General features: G+C 41.7%; 2 protein-coding genes across 3 annotated transcripts in view; one reads left to right on the forward strand and one right to left on the reverse strand.

Moving 5' to 3' along the window:
* Positions 1-6929, forward strand: rnf141 (ring finger protein 141). The gene is made up of 6 exons (XM_083663066.1): positions 1-98; positions 1029-1227; positions 2128-2236; positions 3435-3616; positions 4412-4519; positions 4764-6929. The coding sequence occupies exons 2-6, from the start codon at positions 1097-1099 to the stop codon at positions 4912-4914; spliced, it is 681 nt and encodes a 226-aa protein (XP_083519192.1). The 5' UTR covers positions 1-98; positions 1029-1096; the 3' UTR covers positions 4915-6929.
* Positions 6930-8514: 1585 nt separating this feature from the next.
* The window catches only part of LOC310800502 (AMP deaminase 3-like), a 38686-nt gene continuing 34824 nt past the window's right edge, over positions 8515-12376 (reverse strand). For both annotated transcript variants that reach the window (XM_083663112.1, XM_083663111.1), the window contains one exon: positions 8515-10617. In XM_083663112.1, the coding sequence (XP_083519238.1) occupies positions 10441-10617 (177 nt within the window). In that variant the 3' untranslated portion in view covers positions 8515-10440. The remainder of the gene's footprint in view (positions 10618-12376) is intronic.

A 12376-nucleotide genomic window follows, 5' to 3' on the forward strand; every position in this document is an offset into this window, starting at 1 on the left:
CGTTTCCCTTCAAAACAAACTCGGGGCTAGCTCGAAAACAGACGCAACCATAACTGTCTCCCAGTCCCAGCAGCTATGTTGACTGCAGTCAGTGCCTGGTAAGCCAGATGTTTGTGATCATGTCCTTTCAGGGGACTCGGCTCGGTACCAAGCTCGTCAGCAACGTTCATCTTACATACACGTCTGCTAGAATTAGCTAGCTAGGCTTGTTGATGTTGCTCCTAGGTGTTCGGCAGATTGACGACGTTTAGATTTAATCATTGTAAAATAAGGTTATTATGAGTTATCGAAATGTGTCCAAGACAAGGATGGTGTAGTGACGGAACGTTTAGTACTAACGTTAACTAGTTACTGTAATCACACGTCACATTAACGTTAGCTATAATGCTAATCAATACAGTATACAACTTCCGTGTGTCTCAATTGATGCAACGTTATCTGAGTTTATGATGGGAGTTTGTTAGATGGTCACTGGTCAGATACAGTAACGTCATCTTAGTCCACTGAAATAATCTTGCTTTTTATCGACACCCGATACTTCATTGCAAAATTACCATCTTGCAGGAAAGTGGACTGATGTTGCAGCTAACCTTATGCTGTAAGATATGAGCTCCCAAAGATGGTTGGAAACTAACCTTACAGTGATCAACTAGCCACTTTGTAGTCAACAAGATTGTTTTAGAATAGGATCTCCAAAGGTGATGGACTAGGAGTACGACGACCTGCCAAAATGGCTGATGTTGAGGTCACAACAACTTATTGTATGTTACCCCCACTTAAAATCCCACACTGCTACCAAGATTCAGTTTTCAAGTGACGTTGCAGGGTATTACAAATGAGTAGTCCAAACCAATGAAATATATGATCATAGAAGAATACAACATCACATAATTCTGGACCATGTGCATCACAAACCAAAACATCACATCGATGTATGATATTCACTCCAATACAGTAGTGTACAGCATGCATCAGTCACTGAGAAGGGCAGTAAGTAAAAACTTCCACACTTCATTATTTCCCACTAGGCTCCCCAGCACTGACTGAGGAGCGCTGTTCTGCGTGCTGCCTGTTGTGAGTGCTGCCTGCAGTCGAGATGGGCCAGCAGATCTCAGGCCAGGTGAACCGTCTGCCTGAGAAACTGGTCAAACACGCCGGGCTGGTGCGCGACAGCGGCAACCTCACCTACGAGGAGTTTCTGGCAAGAGTGTCCGAACTTAACGATGTGTAAGTCTCATACAGTATGTTCAATAGTGCAAACATCTGTTCAAGAGGACAGATATGTGTTCAATAGTGAAAATAATGTATTCAGTAGTGCAAACACGCAGCCGCTCCAGCTTGCTACAACTGTCTTTAGTTCATAAGGAATAGCTGAATGCTACTATGGAGTTATTTCAGCCTAATGTAGACCATCTGGTTGAGAGCTAAACTCTGGAGAGCCGTGATAGTATTCCACCATCTAGGATTTGACCCAGCCTATTCCCTAAACATGTCTGTAGGTCCCTGCTTCTGCTCTGCCCATTGAAATGTAGTCCAGCTCTCAGAGATAGGAAGTGAGACTGAGGCAGGATACTGTGGTGCGCTGACTCAGTTCTTGAGGATGTATAGAATCTCATGCGGCTCAATCTTCAAAACAAAGGAGTCATTTGAACAAGCACAATACGAATTTGTACACCAACACTTACAAACATAAATACTTGATTTGCTTTAAGGTTATGGTAAAGGAGAAAATCACCCTAATAACCAGCTATTGCTGATGCATCTTGCATTTATGCGCCGATTTTGTTTATAACTGCCTAAATGAAGATACTGTAGTTATATTTCCAGTGCCACTTTTGGGTTTTGAGTCATTCTACCTCAAAAGTGTTTTAGTGTTAATGTTATTAGGTCAATGGGTCTGTATTTTATTTGCTCATTTTATACATATTGTCTCATATTTGCTTTTGTCTGTTCTATTTGTTTGTTTATTTTCATTTAATCTATGCAACGCACTTTGTAACATTTGTATTGCAAGGTACTATATAAATACAGTTTAGTAGTATTATTTACTGCATCAGCGCACATACTGTAGGACTCAGTGTGTTGGTGGAGTTGAACATGCTCTCTCCTCTGCTTGGTGTCTCTCAGTACGGCCAAGCTAGCTTCTGCACAGCAGAAGCACCTGCTGTTTGAGGTGCAGCCAGGCTCTGATGCCACGGCGCTGTGGAAGGTGGCCGTCAGGATCGTCTGCACCAAGGTGAGACCATTGAACTGAAGTGGGCAAGGCATTCACTCTCTCACACACACACACACACACACACACACACACACACACACACACACACACACACACACAAGCATCTGCCCACTCTTTGATCGTGTGTGTGTGGGAGAGAGAGAGATGAAGAGTGAAGGCATTGTGGCACCTGGGGGGTGTAGCGGTCTATTCCTTCACCACAAACACAAGGGTCGCAGGTTCGTGCGGGTGGTATCTACTGTATGTTTCCTCGTCGCTGCACTAGCGTCTCCTCTGGTCGGTTGGGCCACCTGTTCAGCAGGGAGCGGAACTGGGAGGGGGATTAACATGTTCCCCCGCACGCTCTACGTCCTGCCGGTGAAACCCCTCGCTGTCAGGTGAAAAGAAGCGACTGGTGACTGCACTCCACATGCATCGGAGGAAGCATATGAGAGTCTACACCCTCCGCAGATCAGCTGAGAGGGTGGAGCAACGACCGGGAGCGCTAAGGCAGGGGAAAATCGGTCATGTACAATACAGAGAAAAGGGAGAAATATCCCTCACCAAAAAATGAAGGTAGGTGTGTGTGTGTGTGTGTGTGTGTGTGTGTGTGTGATCTTGTTTGATGTTGTGCTCAAACATATTCTTGGGTGTGTGTGTATGTCGATTTATCAGGGTTGGGTCACTTCATCACTTTGCCCATATATTAAGCTGATGTTGGCCTTTTATGAAAAATCAGATATTGGCCAGTCGGTGTCGTCTACCTCTGATATAATAGGTATGATGCAGCTTGATCCATTACATATTGTAGAATTAATTGATATACTCTGCTGGTTGTCTATGGGAAGACCTTAATCTGTATTGGTTCTAATGTCATGTTTTCATTGTATTCCACACAAGTCTGTGTGTGTCTGTGTGTGTGTGTGTGTGTGTGTGTGTGTGTGTGTGTGTGTGTGTGTGTGTGTGTGTGTGCGTGTGCGTGTGCGTGTGCGTGTGTGCGTGCGTGCGTGCGTGCGTGAATAATGTGTTATCTTTATCCTGGCTTTCAGTGGAGCATTTTACTGTCCCATGTTCTGTGCTGTTTGAGTGGCTTTTCCATCCTACCAAGAATACAATTGACCTTTTGCACGGCAGCCATTTTGTGTCTAAAAAGTGGGGTAAACAGAGGTGCAACCAAAACATGAATGCTGAGGCGCTCATTAATGTGTTGTTTTACCAGATCAATAAGGTGGACGGCACCGTGGAAGCATCACGCATCATGAACCTGTACCAGTTCATCCAGCTGTACCATGACATCACCAGCCAGGCAGCCGAGGTGCTGTCAGCAGGGGGCGCCACCGAGGGGCCGTCAGCACAGCTGCCCTCTACAGACTCCTGCCAGGCCAGCATGTGGATGGGCAGGTTGGTATATACAGTACATGAGTCTCCTGCAGCACTCCAGATAGTCAATGCAATGAAGCATCATGTTCAATTGTTGTCCGGGCTGGCCGGATCTGTGATTTCTGCCTTAAGATGATTACCCCTTCTCTTTTTTTGCAATAATAACTATTATGCTGTGTTCACGTGCTGGTGGGAAAGTCTGACTTCCATGTCGGCTGCTAAAACAGCATTGCATTCACATGCTATTTTGCTATCATTTCAAACCTGGAAGACAAACAAACACGTATGAAACGTAAATGTTACGAAGACTGCAGTTTTGCAAGTTGACTTGTGACTCGACTTGGACTTGAGCACTGAGGACTTGGGCTTGAGCATCCATGCATTTGTACTCAGAAGTACAAGGACTCTGACTTGTTAATTAAATGCTTTTTTTGTAATAGGCCCCAAATAATTTGCCAATATGAATACTGTGACATTATTCAATTTTGTGCAAGAGCAGGCACGTGTGTTCCACCTACATTGTGGATTCACACTCATGTTGAGTACGGTAGTCTACCTCTGGACTCTGACCCCGGACCCAGGTAATAGGAACTTGACTCGGCCTCGACTTGGTCTCCTCTTCAAAGAAGTTCTTTGATGACTTGGACTTGAACACTGGGGACTCGGACTACAACCCTGCTACTGAGTGCCTTCTGGTCACCTTCTTCCAAAATGATTATTGCTGTCAACTTTTAACACAGTATTTATGATGATCAACGCGATAAGCAGTGTTGAGAATGAAAGCCATGGTGTTCTCCACTGTCTGTCTCCATGCAGGGTGAAGCAGTTGACTGATGAGGAGGAGTGCTGCATCTGTATGGATGGCAAGTCTGACCTTATCCTGCCCTGCGCACACAGCTTCTGTCAGAAGTGCATTGACAAATGGTAAGATGAACACACACACACACACACACACACACACACACACACACACACACACACACACACACACACCCCTATATCCTGTGGATTCCTTATTCAGGTTCTTCCAACATCTGTTCTATTGCCTTGGAAACCATGTAAACATCTGTCACAGAAGAACACTAGTCTCCCAGGATACAAACGGGCGTAAACACCCGACCAGTAATTGCATGCATTTTTCTTCAACCAATCTCTTCCGTTTTTCTAGGAGTGGGCAGAGCCGAAACTGTCCGATATGCCGCCTGCAAGTGACCGCTGCCAATGAATCGTGGGTAATGTCCGACGCGCCCACAGAGGACGACATGGCCGGCTACATCCTCAACCTGGCCGACGAGGCAGGCCACCCGCACAGACCTTAACAGCCAACACAGGACACTAACAGCACATATCAACCCAGTATCGACCAAGCCTGCTTTCTTAGTTATAAGGAAGATAAGACCCTGTCTGTAGTGACTATTGACATGCTTCAAAACATTGATGTCCAGGCGATGTTCACAGTTTGGGTGAGAGGTTGCCATTTAATGATGGATACAATTTTGCAGGCAGCTAAATTATTCTGTTAACTATTGAACTTAACCTGAATCTATTGCGAAAACCTGAAAAGCGGTAAAAAAAACAACAACAACGTGTGATCCCCATCACCCAAGCATAATTGGCAACCTGTGACACCTGTGCAATATAGACTTCACCGGCTCACCTGTCCACACTGCCACCCGGTGGAAAACGTGATGTAGGCTAAAACTAAGAAAGCGTGTACAGTAGGAGCTATTCATGTCATTATCTTGAGATCGCCTCTGCCTACCCCTCTCATCGCAGCCCGTGTAGAGTAGATGTGGTGCTTTATTGGAACTGTATGTGCGGTGATGATACCTTGTCTAAGTGGAAATTATATATTTCTAATATTTTATAACTTATATTCTCTAATTCAGCAAACGGAATGGCCACAAGTCTAACGTTAATGCTGGGTTGATTTACCATTTAATGAAGAATGGGATACAAGAGTCTGACTCCTGATCCAAACGCAGTGTTGCCTTTCACATGACTGTGAATGAGACAGATGCAGAGACAAGGGAAGTGACCTGAGGTCAGCACTTGTATTCTGAGAGGTCGGATATTCATGAGTGATATGTGTTATCATTCTTAGTCTAAGTGCTGATCTGAGATCACCAAACATGGCACGTTTTTGCCAGAATTTCTGTGAGCTACCAAGTCGAAGCTGATCATTATTTTCCACCGTAAATGCTGTTATCTAGGCAGTGTAGTGCATGTTTCTATCCCACATGACATGCCGTATGAGCCCTGTTATGTATGTATTGTAAACTGACTTTAAGGAGTGAACACTGTTCTGATCCAGGTCAGTACCTGACATTGTGACTGTCACAACTAAATGGGTTGCTGCTTTTATGGATTTTGCGCTCTGTGGCGTCGTCTTCACTGTCGGACATAACCACTATTTGTCTTTTTTTTTATGTTCTCATCCTTTCTTTTCCCCTTAACTTTTTTTTACTTTTCCATAATTTTATTTCAGAATTTTTATCTGATTGCTGTAAAAAAAAATTACTGTGGTTTCCGTTCCTCAAACCAACCACTCTTGTCTTTGCTCTGCTTGTTCATACGTAACCATAGGATCTAATATCTAATAATTTGCACTTTGAAATATAAATAATTGCTGTTTTGAAATAGGCAGCTTTTCAGTTACAAATGAGCTCATGTAGAAATCCATTATGTAGAACTTTAAATCACGTAGTAGCGAAGTTTTAACTAGTTATTTCAGGAAATGTGAATGTTTAGTTTTTATTAGGATAATACAATTTTCTATTTGATTTCAAACTAATACATTATTTAAGGTGGGGTGATAATTAATGCTGACTCACCTTTCTATTATCTGATATTCATTTAAAATGGTTTTGCATATAAGAAGAAGAAGAATTAGTTTGATGATATTTTTAACTTTTCTCCTTCTAAATATGAGATAGTACTATGAGAAAAGTCATTTTTGGTTGTCGATGTTGACAAATCACACTTTGGAACCTTACTGTAGCTTTCTCGGTCTGTCGGGTGTCTGAGGTAGAAGTATGCATCATCTAACAAAAAATGTTTTTCCACAACTTAAAATTCTCCTGTATGGTCATTTAAAAAAAATGTGATTAAAAAGTTAGAAAATTTTATGCAGCACCAATGATAGAAATTACCTGTAGCATTTATACAGGTTTCCTATGCAAGTATGCAAAGTATGGAAAACTATGGAATTTGATTTTAGTATTTTCCAGGTCTGGAAAAAGGAAAAGTGTATGGAAAAATGTGTTTCCAGACTATTGCCTATTGTGACTATCTGACTATTCATTTTTTTTTAATAAAATTATTAAAATTTAGAAAAAATAAATGTATGATGCAAGCAACTGTTTTATCGTGGCATCAGAATGTAACATACATGTTAACAGTTGGATTTTAATAATAAAATAAAATAAATCTCCAAAGAGATATGAGCAGGGCATTATGAGAGAAGTCTAGATGTTGGATAATTGGTGAGATGAGATGAGATATGGTCTTTGATGAAAAACAGAATTTGGTTAAAAAAAGTTCAACCTGCCTCTGCCTGTCTCACACACAGGTTGAACTTTTTACAGCGGGATCTTGTGTTTAACTTTTTTTAACCAAATTCTGTTTTTTCTCTCTATCACTCTGCCTATGTCTCTCGCCCACAGGAAACCCAGGGTAAAAAAGTTAAATCGCTGCTGTAAAACATCATGAATCTGATGTTTGTGTGCATGTGGGGGGGGGATCTCTGAATTGTGCAGTTGAACAGTTCAGAACCAGCTCAGAAAGTCCCTGAAAACTTGGAGCCTAATGGTAGAAAAAAAAATTAACATGCAGATAATCTTTTATGTATAATAAATAACATCAATTGATAAACTAAGTTAAAATCATACTAAGGTCAGGTGGTTTCATGACATGCAATGTTTCTTTAATTTACACTATTTTAATCTTAAAGATCTTTTTTGGGTATATTATGCTTTATTGACAGATGTAAAGTGTGAGAGAGACACAGAAGGGTGAGGGAGAGAAAGAGAGAGAGTAGAACATGCAGCAACTGATCACAGGCTGGATTTGAACTGAGGTCACTGCAGGAAAGACTGATTCTTACATGGTACAGACTCAACTGACTGAGCCACCGAGGAACTGCTGCTAGGTGTCATTTTAATGTATTACTTCATTCAACAGCCAATCAGAAAACAAATCCTCAAACAAACTGCTAGCTGATGTAGGAGTCTAGTCAGTCTCTGACTCTAGCTCAGTCAGATAAACAGCTTCTCACTCGTTCAATTCCAACCTATACTTCACTCTTTATGCTCTGTGTTGTTGTCAGTCTGAACACAGTGTGTAGAATTCAGAAAATGAACTCCAAACAGCTCATAGCTCAGCAGGTTGAGTCCCTGTCTCTGTGTCGTTACCTGACAGGTAGATTATTGGTTTGATTCCTGATGGAGGAGACATATTACAGCACCGCCCCTATCTTTTACCTCACCAGCTGTTTACGCCTATAGCGGCCCACTTTAATATGCTCAAATTAATTAGAAGTGTAATAAAAACTAAAAGAAGATTGTTATGCCTATTTCCACTTTTATTCAAATACAAATACCTGACGTGACGCGGTTCGTGGTCTTAAAGGGATACACACACAAATGCTGCATCAGGTATCAATGGGTTAATAAAGAGATATTCACTTTTTGAACTTTACTATTTTGTGTTTGTTCAATTGAAATAAGGTTGACACTACTGTAGCAATGACTTCATGATATATCACTTGGGTTTAATAAAAGATAAGTCACACAAGTAATAATATAATTCAAATGATATGCGTGTGTGTGTATATATATATATATATATATATATATATATATATATATATATATATATATATATATATATATATATATATATATATATATATCCTATAAAAAATATATTGATCCATCTCATCACGTGAAGACTGCAAAGTAAAGCGTAAGTAGGAACTTCAATGCTGTCATGTAAAATGAGACATAAACTATACCGGAACGTCATTTTCAAGCCTGTACTGTGTAATACAGTGTTACACCACAAGGTGGCCTGCAGCTTGTACAGCACATGTACTGTTGTTCACTCTGTTGCAGCCAGTTTCCCATCACAATGAAGCTGCGTTGCATTGAAATTGCCCTTTGAGCAGGATGTCAGGTTGTGTTACAGTCATTTCCCCAAAAACCTGTTACAATGAATGAAACAGTGAAAATAGACCCAAAAACTGTTACAATGAAAGTGAAAATGGAGCCCAAAAACTGTTACAATCATTGATAGTATAATGAAACTGTGAAAATGGAGCAGTCCTTCACTTGTTCAAGCATGAGGGCATGGAAGCATGGAAAGCACCAGGGTGGAATTTGGTGGGGAAATGTGTGGATGGAGCATTGACTGTATGGAGTCAGAACGTTTCCGCCTGCACCATGGCCAGCAGAGGGCAGTGTGATGACAAGCTGAATAAAAGCCCAGGTGCTCAGTCTACCTACCATGGGTTAACAATGCTGAAGCAATACTCTAGCCTATTACACGATTTACATCATCATCATTATGTAAAACAAATAAGACAAACTAGAAGGCACTCTGAGAGTACAACCCTCCGCCAATGTTGAACAATTTACCAACTTTCTACTTGAATTTGCAGATAAATTGATTTCTTGAGCCTGTAAAAATCCAGAGGATTTAGAATCAAGACTCCATCTGTTAGTTTCATAGACATGGCTAAAAAAAAACAATTGTCTAATGGCGGAAATCCCCGATCCGGATCACAACCAAAATCAAATGAAACTGTCCACCAAATATCATGGAAATCCATTCATACTTTTTTTTTATCCTTCTGACAAACAAATGAACAGGGGCAAAGACATCATCAAAGTTAAATGAGATGCAAATGTCAAGCTGTGCTGTTCTGCACTCTACAATATATGAAAAAGGTATAAAAAGTAAAGCAGATAAAAAGAATACCATAGCCTACTCTTTTACATGTGCCAACTAACAAGGGGTTTGTGTGATGCATCATGCATGCACATTTCATGAAAGCCTTCACAAAACTAGCCTTAGTTGTCTTTGGAACATGCCAACATGCCAGCGACACGACAAAATAAAATCATCATGAGTTAACTTTGTGCTGATAAGTGTGGGACCAGCTATTCAGCTTTGCATGTGTGGTATATAAGCTACAGTTGGTGGTTAGATTATTTGCATGTCGTCTTGTCATTCGCTCTATTTGAGAGAACACAAGTCCGTTCATTCAGTCCAGTGCTGTTACAGATGTCCAAACCCAAATCAACCCCCTAGATAAACTTCAATAGAATGAGCCCCAGCCCTGTTAAAGTGAAGCACAGATCTCAGATGATTGGAAAAGTTCCTCACACACCGTATAAAATAAGGTCCAAAGGTCAAGTTTTTACCAATGTCAAGTAGGCCAACCCAAAATTCCCACTTCAAGGTCAACATAGAATACTAAGGAAGCTTATTGCATTCACTTTAAAAACAAAAATCACTGTTTTTCTGAATTAATAAGTTTTAATAAAAAAAATATTCAGCTGTTTTTCAGAATTAACGAGATAATTCTGAATTAACAAGATAGTCTTTTGATTTAACAAGATATTTTTTCTGAATTAATGAGATAAGTTTTCATTCAAAAATAAATTCTGCATAATACACTTCCGCATAATACACTTCCGTAGAATACAAATGCAAAGTCTCTTTTTAGATCTGAGTCAGGAGGATTTACAAGAAGGTGTGAGGACTCTAAGTGCTATCTAACCTATGTCCCTGTGTTCCTCGGTGAGGAGGTATTGGGACACAGTTCACGCCTGCGTGGCGCATCACTCTGCAGGCGACGTGCCAGCCTCTGTCTTCACCGCGTCCACCAGGAAGCTGAGCTCGTTGCACAGCGTCTCGTGGCGGTACGCCATGCGGATTTGCGCCACGTTGGTCCGCCGAATGTCGTTACCCTCCGGCCCATCCTGCAGGTAGTTGGAGCCAATGAAGTGCTTCTTCTCCTGTGGAGAGGAGAGGAGACAGATACTCTAGAGATGTTGCACCTGTTTACTTGGGGGGATTTAGCTGAGGTTCTTATCGCTTCAGTCACTTCTGCAGGACACACGGCGGCAGATGAGCCCATTGACTGCTGCAGGGATTGAACCTGTGACCTATAATCTATGGGACAAGCTCTCTAATGACTCTCTGTGCCTACTTTCACCCCATAACCAGATGCAGAAGGAATATGAGCTAAAGGGGCAACCTTTGATTTTGGACCAACTGTCAGCATGGGGCTATTTTTAGAAGGGCATCACTATGGCCATGTTCACATTACGGGCAAATCCGATTTGCTGATAAAGTCATTAATCATCATTATCTTGATTGGTTTCCCAAATCTGATTTGGGAGTGTGTCCGCACTGCCACAAATCTGATTCTCAAGTCGGATCTGTGTGTCCAGACTTAAACAGCCTATCTGCATGGGTTGCTATGGTAACAACGTGGGCGTCAGTAAATACGTACGTTGGTGACGTGGTTTTCCTGCGCAGAAGCATTTGACGATGAGTTGCGAGTGACGTTCAAATCAGATTTGGTGGATCTGCGCGTCCACACTGAAGTCACATCAGTCGAAAGCAGATTGGAAACTACTACCTCCATATGTGATTTGGGACAAGTGACACAAATCAGACTTGGAGCGTCCAGACTCATAAAACCAATCTGGATAAAGTCATTAATAGGTCACTAAAGTTCACAAATCAGATTTGGCCTCCTAGTCTGAACATGGCCTAAGTGGGCAGAGGCTGTGCTCATCTCAACAAGTGTTCCACTGTCCTGGTGCGTTGGCGCTATCTAAGCTGCCCTGTTACATTAGCCCCGCCTTCCTAATGAATTACACTCCTGATACAAAATAGCAGTCTAAGCTGGCAATGGTTTGGTAATTTATGAGTTTTCAAGTTGAGCCACACAACGAACGCCAGCTCTTTTCACAAAACAGACTGTCCAGGTTACAGCTATGAATTCCTTATTGATTTTGCCTATTAAATGTATTATAGTCAATCAAGGGAAGATGTAATTTAATAGGAGGCGGCAGGAGGATTTTTTTTATTTGTATCAGGAGTGTAATTCATTGGAAGGCGGGGCTAACATAACAGTGTAGCTTGACTGGTATTTTGTATCAGGAGTGTAATTCATTAGGAAGGCGGGGCTAACGTAACTGTAGTTTGACTGGTATTTTGTATCAGGAGTGTAATTCATTAGGAAGGCGGGGCTAATGTAACTGTAGTTTGACAGGTATTTTGTATCCTCTTTGTTTATCCAGGGCTTTGCTGAGCCTGTAGGCTTTTCAGCAACACCCTGCTTCACATTGATACAGTTCCACACATTCACACCTGGAAGCTGCCCAACACACACAGTCTGGCTTCTACTGTTGGTCATGGAGAAGCACCATGGAAGCAACTGGGGATTTAAGCTGCGCTAAGCAACTTTAATATCCAGAAATGAACACATCAGTAAACTGCCAATCTGGGAAGCCAAAGGTAAAAAACAAACAAACGTCAATTCCGATGCAAGTGGAAAGTCTGTCTCTGCCCAGTGCAACTTTAAGTGCCTTGCTCAAAGGCACGGTCACAGTTGTCATTAAAGAGAGATGGTCACTCATTCACTTTCCTCGCCCGCCCAGCTCTCAGCTGGTCTGGGGATTCAAACTGCCAAACGTCTTGTCCCAAAACCGGCTCCCACCTATCTTTAAACAGTCTGCTAAAGTGTGTACCTGGTGAGAGAGG

Source organism: Poromitra crassiceps, assembly GCF_964638095.1.
Source record: "Poromitra crassiceps genome assembly, chromosome: 30".
In the NCBI taxonomy this organism is placed as follows: Eukaryota; Metazoa; Chordata; class Actinopteri; order Beryciformes; family Melamphaidae; genus Poromitra; species Poromitra crassiceps.

What these genes read in the sequence shown, in the direction of transcription:
- rnf141 (XM_083663066.1), top strand. Translation starts at nt 1,097, where the DNA reads ATGGGCCAGCAGATCTCAGGCCAGGTGAACCGTCTGCCTGAGAAACTG. An exon ending in TCAGGATCGTCTGCACCAAG is followed by an intron (nt 2,237 to 3,434) that starts GTGAGACCATTG and finishes TTGTTTTACCAG; the next exon opens with ATCAATAAGGTGGACGGCAC. An exon ending in GCCAGCATGTGGATGGGCAG is followed by an intron (nt 3,617 to 4,411) that starts GTTGGTATATAC and finishes GTCTCCATGCAG; the next exon opens with GGTGAAGCAGTTGACTGATG.